An 11888-nucleotide genomic window follows, 5' to 3' on the forward strand; every position below is an offset into this window, starting at 1 on the left:
CCCGCCCTGCTGCCAGCGGCATCCTGGGGAGACGGGGCATCAGCACCCTGGCCCAGGGATTGCCGTGTGCAGGGCAGCGGGCGCAGGGCTGGAGAGAGGGCCCCTCTCCCCTCTCCCTCCTGCCCCTGCCTGCAGCTCTCCCCGCTCTGGTTCTTCATCAGGTGCAGCCGGTCCTGCCTCCAGCTGCCAGCTGGAGGACGAGGAGAAGGAAGCCCACGACTACTTCTCGGTCTTTCTCAACGGCACCGAAAGGGTAAGCGCAGACTTCGTCAGCAAGGCTCTGCCCGCGCTCCCAGCTGGGTGCTGCCGCGTCTGCTGCCCGGGCGCGGGCTCTGGGAGGGCTGCTGGCGGCGCGGAGCTGCTCCCCTCCAGCCCCTGCTCCTGCTGGCCGCGCCTCTGCCCCTCACCCTCCCTCTCTGTCTCCCCCCGACTGCCAGGAAGAGGCCTCGAAGCTGAGGTTTCTGGCCTCCATCTGCACGCTGTGCAGAGCCTGGCTGCAGGGCAGGTACCGGCCGGGCTTCAGGTCAGCACGTGAGCTGGTGGAGAAAATGGAGGTGAGGGCACCGCCAGTGGGGCTGAGGGAGGGGGGCAAAGCCGGCCGAGCACCGGCCCAGCAGTAAGGACAGCACTCGGGCGCCTGGGCACAGGGGGAGGGTGAGACAGGCCTGTGTGGGAACAGCCCTGCCTGCCACGGGGCCGCTGCAGAGCGAGGGGCCGCGGGGTGCCGGTGCTGGCCTGGGGGCAGCGGGCGGCTCTGCCCGCCCCGCGGACTGGTGCCGGGCACTGGCAGCTCCCGTGCCCCAACCTGGCCGTGCTCTCCCTCTCCAGGTACTACGGCAAAAGCAGCTCCCTCGCAGCATGGACGCCGCGATGTGGCAGCAAGCCGTGCTTGCCGTCGCTGCAATGAGGTACCTGCCCCAGACCCCGGCCGGGCCAGGGCCTCCCCACGGCGTGGGCCTGATGGCACCAGGCATCTCCTATCCTGGCAGGACCCTGGCGCCACTGCCTTGGGGCCTCCGCTCTCCCTCACGCTTGGCCCATCGGTGGGCCAGATGGGAGGGCGGAGGGTGCTGCGGGGCTCCCCGGTGCCTCTTGGCTCTTTCTCTGAAGGGAGAGGCAGGAGACGGGAAGGGGTTCGGGCTCCGCTGGCCAGGACTGCCCTCTGTCCCTGCCTCAGCGGCACGGGGGAGAGAGGAGATGCCTCCAGGCATCCCTTCCCCACCTCGTACGGGTACCACCCTGGGGACTGCCAGCCCCGACGTCTGCAGCCAGCTTCCCCAACGTGGAAGCTCCGCCATGCAACCGGCACCTTCTCTCCTTGCAGCAAAGAGAACCAAGACCTGCTGGACCAGCACCTCGGCCCCTGCATCCACAGCACCTTCTGTCTTGCTCCAGCACAGAGCCAGGACAGCCAGCACGCTTCACTCGATGCTCAGGTAAGCGCGGGCTGAGCTACGGAGAGCCTGCCAGTCAGCCCCTGGGCACGCTTTCCTAGTTGGCTTTGGCTGCCGGGAGACGATAGGAGAAGAAGGAAGACCAGGGAGACCCTGAGGCCTCTCCCCGGCACCAGAGGGCAGCTGAGGCCCGCCTCGGGTGGAGGGCGTTCAAGCCAGCTTCCTGCAAGGAAGAAGGGCCAGGGCAAGCGTGCGGACTGCCGTATCCCCTTACAGATCCTGAAGACTCTGGACAGCGTGCTGGAGGTGCTGACGCGCGATGCTTTGCAAGTGAAGAAAATCTTGCAGGTCAGGCATTTGCCAAGAGCTGGGCTCACGAGGTCTCTTCCTTGCCTCGCCCTAAAGAGATGCGACCTTCTGGAGCGTGCGCGCCCCAGCCCCGAACCAAAGCAGCGGAAGGAACGCGAGCGTCCCTCCCAGGCCCCCTGCTCTGGCAGCTGGCGCTGCCGAGCCACTGCCCTTGCCGCCCGCCCCGTTCACGCTCTCCTGCCCAGGTGGCAGCAGGGTGGAGATCTGCTGGGATGTGGCCGCGGTGCAAGGGGAGCGCAGCCCTGAAGCACTCTGCTTCTGGCCTCCCCGTGGGCCGTAGCCCAGCCTCCCTGGTGCAGGCCTCCACAGAGGTTCCTGTCCTCCTGGACAGCGGGGACGCGCGGCCGTTTGTGGAGGAGCGCATGGGAAGGGGCAGAGGTGGCTGGCGGGGCGGGATCCAGCTACCTCCCTGACTGCAGCAAGTCGCCAACCGTCGGCAACGGTCCCCGAGGCCGTGAGGTGGCCGGACCCGGACCCGGTCCCAGGCCTTCCTCCTGGCCGGGGAAGCCTTGGCGGCACGTTGCGTAAACTCCGCCAGGCGCTTGGCAGAGCCACCGCTCCGGGAGGTGCCGTCGTTTCCCGAGGCAGAGCGGCAGCTTTTCCCTTCTCAGATCCTGCTGCCCTTCACGGCATCCCAGGAAGTGGCTAGGCGCCGCAAGGCTGTGGGGAGGATTGTCTGCCTGAGCCGGTTCTTGACGCCCTCCTCGATGCTGGAGGTAAGGGGCCTGCGGTGCAGGCGGCCTCTGCGCAGCCCTCGCCCCTTCCTGGTGCCCCAGAGCAGCCAGTAGCTCCGGGCTCCCTGCGAGGGAAGCCTGGGCGCAGGGCAGGGATTCGGCAAGGCTCAGCCCTGCGCCAGCGTCTCTACCCCTCCCTCTGGGAGTCGCTCTCTCCCGTGCCCTTTCTCTCGGGAGCCAGCTCCGTCACAGGGCACGGGAGTATTTGGCAGACCCGGCTCTGGCAGCCCTCCCCGGGGTTGCTGCCCAGCCGCTTCAGCATCGAGGCCTGCGGGGCTCTCGGGCCCTTCCCCTCCCCACTGCCACTGCCCGCGCCCGGCCCCTTCCCCAGCCCACCGGCCCCGGGGCTCCTGCTGCAGCCCCGCAGACCCTCCCTTCCCGTGCTGTGGAGAGCTGGGCAGGGCGGTGCCAGGCCTCGGGACGGCCTGCCAGAAGGACGCGGCGGGAGGAGAGGGCGCACGGCTGCGCCCTTTTGTGGAGACGGGGAGTCCCGCAGGTGGGGAAGGAGGGCTCCCTCAGCTGAACGCGGGTGTGGAGGACCCAGGGTCAGACCCAGGGTCTCAAGCCTCCTTCAGGCACCCCAGTCCCGCAGGCTCACGGGGAGGGAAGGCAAAAGCCTTCCAGGGCTCCCGTCACAGGCAGGCAGCACGCTCCTCGCCCTGACGCGGCTGCCGCAGGCTGGGTCTCCACGGGGCGGGGCGCAGCGCAGGGCAGGGCAGAGCCCTCCAGAGCTCTGGCTCATGCAGCACTCGGCCCGGGGCCCGCTCTCTGGGGTTAGGCCTTTCGTCCCGTCTGCCACAGCTTGGCCCTGCTACCGCTCCTTCCTCTCCCACAGGTCTCGCGCTTCAGAGAAGGCAACTTCTTCCTGTTCCAAGCGAAGCCTCTGCAATTCCTGGGGCAGCTGATGGGGCACCTCACCCTGTCCCGTGCCGAGAAGGACCAGGAGATCAGCTGCGGGGCCGCGGAGGCGCTTCGTGCCGTCCACAGGTTCATCCTGCTGCGAGAGGGTGAGAGACGCTGGGGCGGGCTGGGGCCTCCCAGCCACCAGGGCTCAGGCAAGGCGCCGCACCGCCTTGGCCCCCTCCTCTGCTAGAGCAAGGAGCAGCAAACTCCTCCGAGGCTGGAGCAGGGGAGCAGCTGCGCCGTGCCAAGCCGAGGGCCCAGGCAGCCCGCCTCGGAGCCGCGCCTTGGGGCCCGCCCGAGAAGCCTTGGGCCGGAGAGCCTGTGGCAGCAGCATCCCAGGGCTTCTCTCCTCCTCCCGAGCAGAAAGCCAGACCAAACTCTCCTGCCCTTCTGCAGCCTAAGAGGCGGTTTCCCCTCCTCCGCCGGGAGACGGGCCCACTGCCACCCTGGCACGTCTCCGGCTCCCCACAGAGCGGAGAGCCAGGCACAGAGCTCTCCCGGCCGCCCTCGCCTGCTGTCGCCAGCTCTCCGTTGTTCCTGCCGCTCACTGTGTGTTTCCTCCTGCCCAGCCTGCTACGCAGCACGTGAGGATCCAAAGCTTCGAGTGGAGCGGGAGAGACCTAGCACCCTCTGGGCCGAGGAGCCCGCTGACGAGGCGACGGTAACAAGCTCCTCCCTCGCTGGGGGTCTTGGCTGTGGGGCTGGCAGGAGACTGGGATGAACCAGTGCATCAGCCATCAGGGCGGATGGCACGGCCTCCCGCCGATCAGGCCGCGGGGTCGCACCACCTCTCCGCAGGGAGCGGCCAGAGCGTCAGCGTGGCGGCTCCGGCTGTCCCCGCCACCCGCGAGCTCTGGTTGCCGGCAGAGCCAGCGCACCGTGAGCCTGCCCCGCCCCCCCGCCCCGCTCCTTCGGCCCACAGGGCAGCTCCCTCTCCACACCCCGCAGTGGCTGCACTCACCCCAGACCAGCCCCTGCTGCTGGCACTTGTCCTGGGGCAGGGGGCCAGCGCTGCCCCGGGTTTCTCACTCCGGAGCCGCCCCCGCTGCTCAGCTGTGCCCCCCCGCCAGGGCCCTCAGGGCGACACCTCTTCCCTGCCTCTCTCCCTCAGGTATTTGGGAGGTTCCTCTTCCAGACTGAGAGGAGCAGCTTCCTCCTCACCGTCTTGAGAGGCATCGTGCACCCCAGGGTCTCCGATGTCCAGCTGATTGCCAGCGTGCTGGAGGCGGTCTTGAGATACCCGTGCTCGGAGCTGAACAAGGTAGGCAGCGTGCAGCCGGACTGCCCTGCGCGTGCGCCCTCCGGGGGCCGTTCCCCCCGCCCCGAGTCCCGGGCTGGGGAGCATCCGACGGGCGGCCTTTGAGGCCAGCCAAGAGCGACGGGAGGGAAGCAGTTCTTGGTGGCAGCTGGGGCCGTGGCTGTGCTCCACCCCGCTCCACCCCCCTGCCTCCACCAGGTGGAAGAGGTCGTGTGGACCATCCATGCGCAGCTGGCATGCGTCAGCCAGAAGCCCCTCGAGGACATCCTGATGAAGACCCTTCTCCAAGTGGCCCTCTTGTACCCTCAGAGGGTGACCGCTGGCCTGCTGCAGGCTTCCCCGTGCTGTGACAGGTAGGTGGCCCCATCAGCCTTGGGGGCAGCTCAGGACCTCTGGGGCCTGCCCAGGCAGAAGGGGTGGTGGCCGAGGTGGCCCCACTGACAGCGTGCTCCGGCTCCGCAGCACTGCCAGGGCCATGTGGAGCTCGTTGGCATCTGAGCCCTGCCTCGGGGACGACGTGCTGAAGACGCTGCTGCAGGTCCAGCAGAAAATCGGCCAGCAGTGCAGCATCGCGGGAGAGCGCAGCTACTGCGTTTTCCTGGCTGTGAGTGTCTGAATGAGGCCTGCTCCGCCCCGCCCGGGGCTCCAGCCCCTCCTCCCCTCTCCACCTGCCCCCAAGCCCAGACCTCCCCAGGGGCACCTGGGCCAGGGGCCTCGGGGCCACCGCCAGGCCCCGTGGCACACAGGCAGGCAGCCTGCCCCTGCCCCTGCTGCCCTCACTGGTCTTCCTCCCTGCCCGCTGCCTCCCGCCTGCTCGGCAGCCGGGAAGCCCGGGGCAGGGCGGCTGCCTGGCCAGAGCAGGCTGCGGGGCCGGGGAGGGCAGGGGAGGGGTGGGGGAGCCCAGGGCAGCCAGCAGGGCCCATGGGGCTGGCTGGGCTGTTCCCTCCGGACCGCGAAGGCTCGCGTGCCCGCGCTACGAGTGGGAGCCGAGCCCTGAGAGCTGCTGCGGCTGTGCTCCAGGCCAGGCGGCCGGGCCGGGCTCTGCGCTGGCACCTCCCTCAGCTCAGCGCGGCGCCTGAGCCCCGCCACCCCCAGCCCCGGGCAGTGCCGCAGGGACACCCCTGCAGTGAGAGTGGTCCCTGGATGTTTTCTGCAGGTAGCCGGTGCCATGCACGAGATCTTCCTGCTGCCCTCCAGCCGATGCTGCGTGCAGTTACTTTTAGGGAGCTCTTCATGGCGGTGGTCTTCCAGGTCTCCTTCAGCTTGAGCGGCCCACAGCAGGGCTGCTGCAGCTCTGGCAGTCAGAGCAGGGAGGCCAAGTGTCCTCCAGTCCACACCCTCAGGTGCTCTGTCCCTCCTCCCTGGTCTCTGTCCCGGGCCCAGAGCCGGAGTCGGGGCCGGGCTCCACCTGTGACCCCGCTTTGCTCTGCGTGCAGGAGCGCGGTGCGCACCATGCAAGCTCTGTTCCGGTGCCTGGGCGGCGGTGCCTCCCTGGTTGAAGACATCGCGAGGCAGGGTGCCTGGGACATGCTCATGAGCCCCGAGACCTACCACACCGGTATCGCCGTGCTGACTAGGTGAGAGTCGCGTCAGTTGTCCTTGTCTGCCCTGGCGTGTCTCCGCTGGAGAGGAGGGCCCCCCCGCACGATCCCCTTCCTCGTGGGCGGGGGGGCGCAAGCAGCCAACGCAAGGCGCAAACGCAGCCTTGCCCCGCGTGGCCTGGCCTGCGGGGTAACGGCTGGGGCTGGCAGCGCAGTCCCAGAGAGGTTTGCCTGCCCGGCTCGGTGCCGCCAATGCCTTCTTCCCCTGCCCAGGGTGCTGCGGCGTGAGGTACCGGCCTGCTGTGTCGCCGCGTCTCAAGAGGCGGTCAGAGTCCTCCTCCAGAGGCAGGCCTACCAGGACATTGGTGCCATGACTGTCTTCGTCGAGGTGGGCCCGGTGGCAAGCGCTGCCTCTCGGAGGCCAGGCGGAGGGAAGCCGGGCTGCGTGCAGGAGGCAGAGGGCGAGGGCCCTCCGCGGGCCCTGCTGCCTCCCGCGGGCCCTGCTGCCTCCCACCTGGGCTGCGCCGGGACCTGGTGCCTTGCCCTGAGCTGTCCAGGAGCTCTGCTGCCTGTACCGGGCTCTCACTCTGCTGCTGGGTGCGTTTCAGCTCCTGGACTGCACCGATTTTGAGCACGTCACCGGCCAAGTCCTGCACGTCCTCCAGCTCCACCTGCAGAGCAAGAGCGTGGTGCTGCGCAGGATGGCAATCACAAGCCTCGTCACACTGTCTGCGAGACCCCAGGAGGTGAGCAGGGGCAGCCGGGCACAGTGAGGGCGTCCGCCGGGGCTGGGCTGCAGGCGGCGGTGCGCGCAGCGGCTTGCTTGGGCTTTGCCAGGAATCGGGAGCGGTGGGAACGGTGCCCGCTGCTCCCGCTGCCCTGCTCAGCGGCCCCTGAGCGCTTCAGGCCAGGCCCTGGGCTGCGCCGCACGTGGAGAGATCTCTGCCTGACCGGCACTGCACCCTCTCCACGCAGAGCGGTTTTGCCGGTGCAGTCCTCGATTGCGTCACAAAATGAAATTGTGTGTTTCGCACAGGCTGCGACTCTGCAAGGCCTGCTGCCAGCGGTCGTGCAGCGACTGCAGGATGACGACTGCGACGTCACGGTGGCGGCCCTGGCTGTCCTCGGCAACATGCTCTGCCTGGAGGACAGGCCGATGGCTGTGTCCATTGCTCTGCAGCTGGTCGAGACGCTCCCGCCACTCTTTGAAAACGTAAGGCAGTGGGGAGAGCAGAGGCTTGGTTAGCGTGCCTGGGGACGCGTGCGCGTGGCCCGGGGCCGGTGCGTCCCTCTCCGCACGTGCCCGTTGGCCCGTGAGTTCTTCTCCTCACCGCAGAGGGAGAGCCGCGAGCGTTCGCCTCCGCACCGTGGGCTTGGAGGAGCCAGGACTGAGGTCCTCCCCTCTGCCTTCTCTCCTCCTAGGAGTCCAGCTGCGTGCGAGCGCGCTCCATCCTCCTCTGGAGAGATGCGATGGAGGTGGCGGTCAGCACCCACAAAGAGCAGATGAGAAGGGACGTGCAGAGGAGCCTCCTGCCCCTGTTCTTCCACCTGCATGACAGGGACGACAGTGTGGCTCAGGTGAGGCCCTTTGAATGTGCCTCAACTGGGGCCCAACCTCCCGAGTCCCTGAGGAGGGCTCAGAGCCCCTCCCTGCCTGCAGCCACAGAGCTGGCAGCAGCTGAGAAGGTGGGCAGGGACATTTCCTGCACCTGCCCCGCCGCATCCAGCAGAGCCCAGCAGCAGTGCGTGGCCACAGAGACCCGAGCACTGGAGTCCCCAGGGGCTTCCCAGGGGCGCCTGCAGGTGTCTGCGGCCAGGGTTTGGAGCCCCAACCCTTGCCTCCCCCTGCTCTGCCTAGGGACCCCCAGGTCCCGTCCCCCAGGCGGCGGTGCCATCTCCCAGTCTCTGCTGCTCTGCAGGCCTCTCGGGAAACCCTCCTTGGAGCTGCCAAGTTCCTGAAGCGGAGGCAGCTCAGGAAGCTGCTGGAGACAGAGCAGACATGGAGGGTCAGCGAGTGCCTGGTAAGGATGGCCCCGAAGCCCCACACCCAGCCTGGAGAAGCCCTTCTCCCCCAATGCCCAGCGCGTGGGGCTAGCAGCTGTGCCCCTGCCCACGGGGGCAGCCCAGCGCTGCCTGCCTGCACCGCACGCAGGCTCCCTCTCTCCCCTGGAGCCCAGGGGTGCCGACGGAGCCCCGGCCCAGCTGGGCCTTGGCAGCAGGGTGGCACGGGAGCACCCTGCCCTCTGCTCCCTCCAAACCCCGGCACCAGCCAGCCGCTGGCCGGGCGTCGTGGGTGTCGGGGCAGGGGAAGGCAGGGGAGGCCAGTCCTGGGCGTAGGGGGAGGGTCTGCACCAACCCTGTCCCCTTGTGCTCTCTCCAGCTTGTGGAGGACAGCAGCGGAGCGGAGGAGTACCTGCAGCAGAGCCTGCCGTACCTGCAGAGCCCGCAGGAGCCCTTGCGCGAGGCGGCCGTCAGGTTCACCGGTGAGCCAGAACCCCGCCGGGGGTCCCTCCCTGCCCCGCGGCAGCTCAGCCCCAGCCACGGCTGCTGCCAAATCCACCCACGGGGCTCCCTGCCGCCTTCTCCCACCCCTGCCCACGCAGCGGGGGCTGGTGGGAGCCTTGTTGGGTCCCTCACAGCCTTCTTGGGCTTCATGCTCAGGGGACCGCCCTGGGCTCAGCCTTGCCCAAGGGGAGGAGGGCGGTGGCCGGGCTCGCGGGGCCAGTGAGGGGAGCTGGGCTGCTGGGGCGGGCAGGCCAGTGGCGGCATCTGTGACGGGCTGTGTGTGCCTAGGGCTCGCCGGGCGGCAGCTGAGGGATGGGCGCCAGGAGAAGCTCCGGGTCATCTACGAGGGTGCGTGAGGGCAGTGGGCTGTCTGTGGGGGCTGGCAGGGAGGAGGAAAGACCCTGGGTAGGGAGCTCCAATCCCTGCTCCGGCCGGGGGGGCCTCTGCTCCCTGCGCAGGTGAGGGGCGGTGAGGGCAGAGCAGAGAGGGGTTTCAGGGGCATGTGGGGCATTGGTGGCCAGCACCTTCTGGCTGCTGCCGGCGCCCTGCCTCCCTCCGGGCCGTGGGAAGAGCTGGGGAGGCTGGGGTGGCCCTGGCCGGAGGGGCTCCTGAGGTCCCCGCAGATCCGGGCTCTGACCTCGGCTCCGTTCCTTTCCGTCCCAGCCCTTCGAGGCAAGGTGAATGACAGCAGCCTCTCGGTCTCTTCCCTGGCGCTTCAAACCCTGATGATCCTGGACGCTGCAGTGAAAGAGCCTCCCTCCGCATTCCGCCTGCAAGCCCTGTGCTACCGGCTCCGGAAGGCGTGGAGGAGGAGGACCCTTGCCCCAGGAGCTGGCTGGCTGGCTGTGCTGCTGGAGCTGCGTGCAGAGCTGATCCCGGGTGCTCTGCACACTGACACCACCCGAGCAGCGGGACCTGCCCTGCTGCCAGCAGCCCGGGGCCCCGCAAGACACACCACACCCTGCGTCGTGGCCCCAAGGCGCCAGCTGCGCTGCCGGGCTGCGAAACCAAGAGGAAAGGTGAAGGAAAGCTTTTGCCTGCCCTGCCCTCTCCAGGGACATCCCGGCCTGGACAGGTGCCCGCTCTCTGCAGCGCTCCCATTTCACGGGAAGGGGCGGCTGGGCCACGAAGCCTGAAGAAGCAGCCAAACGCGGCGGCAGGGCAGCGTGAGGACAGCTTTGGCTGGCGACCCCGCAAGGAAACGGGCATCCTGCAGGCTGGAAGCAGAGGCCTTAGCGCAGCCGGCCTGCCTGTGTCTCCCAGCCACCGATGAAAAAAGACTGTGGAACGTCACGTGCCGTTTGCGCTCTTCTTCCCCGTCCCGCACTGCCCTGCTGCCCCCCAGACCCCCGTAGGGTACCTACTCGGCCGGGACCCGCTTGCCCCCACCCCCTGGGGAGCCCTGCTGCCCCCAGGCCCTCACAAGGGCCCCAGGAGGGCCCGCACGTGGCCCTGCGAAGCCGTGCTGCTCCCCAGGCCCTCACAGCGGCCCTAGAGCGCCTTCCATGGGGCCCTGCGAGGCCCGGGAGAGCCCCTGGGGCTCTCTGGAGGGGTCGCTTGGCCCCGCACGTGCCCCTGAGAGGGCTGTGAGAGGCCCTGGGGTTCTCTGCAGGGCAGCAGGGCCCTGCCCGGGCCCCGGCCAAGCGCGGCGGCCGTGTCCAGCTATGCAATCGGCCTTGTCGCAGCCCGTTGCTTCTCCGCCTTCTGCTGACCAGAGCAGCAGTTCCTCTCCCAGGCACGCACGGGGCGCTGGGAGGGGCGGAGCGCGGGCCCCACTGTCACGGAGGGACGCTAAAACTAACTCAAAGGAGGGACAAGCTCAAACCCCATTATTTCGCCAAACGGCCAAAACCGCACGACAGAAACCAACGAGAAACGGGGGCGAACCGAAATCAATCAACGCTCCGCTAACTTGTAGCCCGTAGCAGGTTCGCGGTGTCAGTCGGGGTGTTGTTACCACACGGCAATACACACACAAGAGCGACGACCCAAAGCGCGCACTCGCGCTCGCTCGCAAAGGGGGAACCTCTCTCTCGTGGGCCCCCGGAAGATCGAATGGCTCCGCCGGGAGGGGGGGTGAGGGCTCACCCACGGCTCTATCCAGAAGTCGTCACTCACCACAGGAGGCGAGGGCACTCAGCCCTGGGCAGTCTCCTCAGGAGGCGTCCCAACCCGAGGGGAGAGGTCCCGAACACAGGCCCGCTGCGCCGAGAAGACCACGCTCAAGGGGGGGAGGGGGGGGTCTCCGGCGGCGCCCCACTTGGACCCTGGCTCGGATCTGAGCTGCGGCCCTAGTTGGTCGCGATCTAGAAGCTTCTCCCAGCCGAGGCGCCTCACTGGCTGTGGACGCTGCCTGGCGACCAAGGGCCCCGCCCCTCCTGCTCCCCCTGCCGAGGTGCGTACGTGCCGGGGGGCACGCGGCAGAGCACAAAAGGCGCGAAAATGAGGCGCGAAACGCCCGTGACCGCCACGTTAAAAGCCCCGATCTTGAGCGGGGGGAGGGAGCGCGCCTGTCACACACCCACCGGTGGGGTAGCGGGCCGGGGCAGAGGCCCCCCGCGCCAAACGGAGCCGCAGTCAGCCACGCGCGGGGCCCGCCGTGACAGCGGCCTGGAGAGAGTCCAGGTGAGAATTCCCCCTTGCCCTCGGAAACGGAGGCCTTTCTCTGTATTCAGGGAAGATTCCGCCTCTCTGGGAGGATTCCAAAGGAGAGACAGTTTACAGAAATAAGGCGTTCCGCCAGCCTTTGGGGTTTTTGCCTGTTTGCTTGTGGCTTTAGGACGAGACGTCTGCCGCGCAGAAAGGTAAAGGGCCTGGCAGGGGAACGGCCGGCCGCAGCAAAGGCGGACCTTCAGTCCCAGCCTTAACACGGCAAGCCCTGCGCTTCCGTTCGCTTCCTTCGCCTGCCCCGGGCTGCTCCCCGGTGGGGCGGGGCGGGGGCCGGGGCCGGGGCCGGGGCCGGGGCCGGCGGCAGCGCCGGGGCCGGCGGGAAGGGCCCGCGGAGCACGCTGCGAGGCGTAGTCTCCCGCGGCGGCGGGCCGGGCGGCCATCTTGTGCGTGGCGCGGGCCCGGCGGCGCGGCTCCCACGACAGACCCCGGCGGCCGGAGGGGGCGGCGGGCTTCCCGAGGGGACCGGGCGCTGCTTCCCGTCTCGGCCGGGCCGGGCCGGGCCGGGCCGGGGCCG

General features: G+C 69.0%; 2 protein-coding genes across 3 annotated transcripts; both read left to right on the top strand.

Annotated features, from left to right (window-relative positions):
• Positions 1-1424: 1424 nt before the first annotated feature.
• Positions 1425-6232, top strand: LOC140651400 (uncharacterized). Its single transcript, XM_072860842.1, has 10 exons — positions 1425-1436; positions 1671-1742; positions 2375-2479; positions 3333-3504; positions 3970-4061; positions 4512-4661; positions 4857-5011; positions 5121-5262; positions 5815-6001; positions 6095-6232. The coding sequence occupies exons 3-9, from the start codon at positions 2471-2473 to the stop codon at positions 5923-5925; spliced, it is 831 nt and encodes a 276-aa protein (XP_072716943.1). The 5' UTR covers positions 1425-1436; positions 1671-1742; positions 2375-2470; the 3' UTR covers positions 5926-6001; positions 6095-6232.
• LOC140651398 (maestro heat-like repeat-containing protein family member 7) lies at positions 6101-9997 on the top strand. 2 transcript variants are annotated; one of them, XM_072860836.1, is made up of 9 exons: positions 6101-6235; positions 6473-6587; positions 6808-6945; positions 7236-7412; positions 7622-7777; positions 8119-8220; positions 8580-8682; positions 8993-9052; positions 9368-9997. In XM_072860836.1, exons 1-9 carry the CDS (start codon positions 6111-6113, stop codon positions 9838-9840), a joined length of 1449 nt encoding a protein of 482 aa, XP_072716937.1. In that variant the 5' UTR covers positions 6101-6110; the 3' UTR covers positions 9841-9997. The 2 variants fall into 2 exon arrangements, with proteins under 2 accessions (XP_072716937.1, XP_072716938.1); XM_072860837.1 differs by lacking the exon at positions 8993-9052.
• Positions 9998-11888: the final 1891 nt, after the last annotated feature.

This window comes from Ciconia boyciana, chromosome 4 (genome assembly GCF_034638445.1).
Source record: "Ciconia boyciana chromosome 4, ASM3463844v1, whole genome shotgun sequence".
In the NCBI taxonomy this organism is placed as follows: domain Eukaryota; kingdom Metazoa; phylum Chordata; class Aves; order Ciconiiformes; family Ciconiidae; genus Ciconia; species Ciconia boyciana.

What these genes read in the sequence shown, in the direction of transcription:
- LOC140651400 (XM_072860842.1), top strand. An exon ending in GTTCATCCTGCTGCGAGAGG is followed by an intron (nt 3,505 to 3,969) that starts GTGAGAGACGCT and finishes CCTCCTGCCCAG; the next exon opens with CCTGCTACGCAGCACGTGAG. An exon ending in GCTTCCCCGTGCTGTGACAG is followed by an intron (nt 5,012 to 5,120) that starts GTAGGTGGCCCC and finishes CCGGCTCCGCAG; the next exon opens with CACTGCCAGGGCCATGTGGA.
- LOC140651398 (XM_072860836.1), top strand. Translation starts at nt 6,111, where the DNA reads ATGCAAGCTCTGTTCCGGTGCCTGGGCGGCGGTGCCTCCCTGGTTGAA. An exon ending in GGTATCGCCGTGCTGACTAG is followed by an intron (nt 6,236 to 6,472) that starts GTGAGAGTCGCG and finishes TCCCCTGCCCAG; the next exon opens with GGTGCTGCGGCGTGAGGTAC. An exon ending in GGAGGGTCAGCGAGTGCCTG is followed by an intron (nt 8,221 to 8,579) that starts GTAAGGATGGCC and finishes TGCTCTCTCCAG; the next exon opens with CTTGTGGAGGACAGCAGCGG.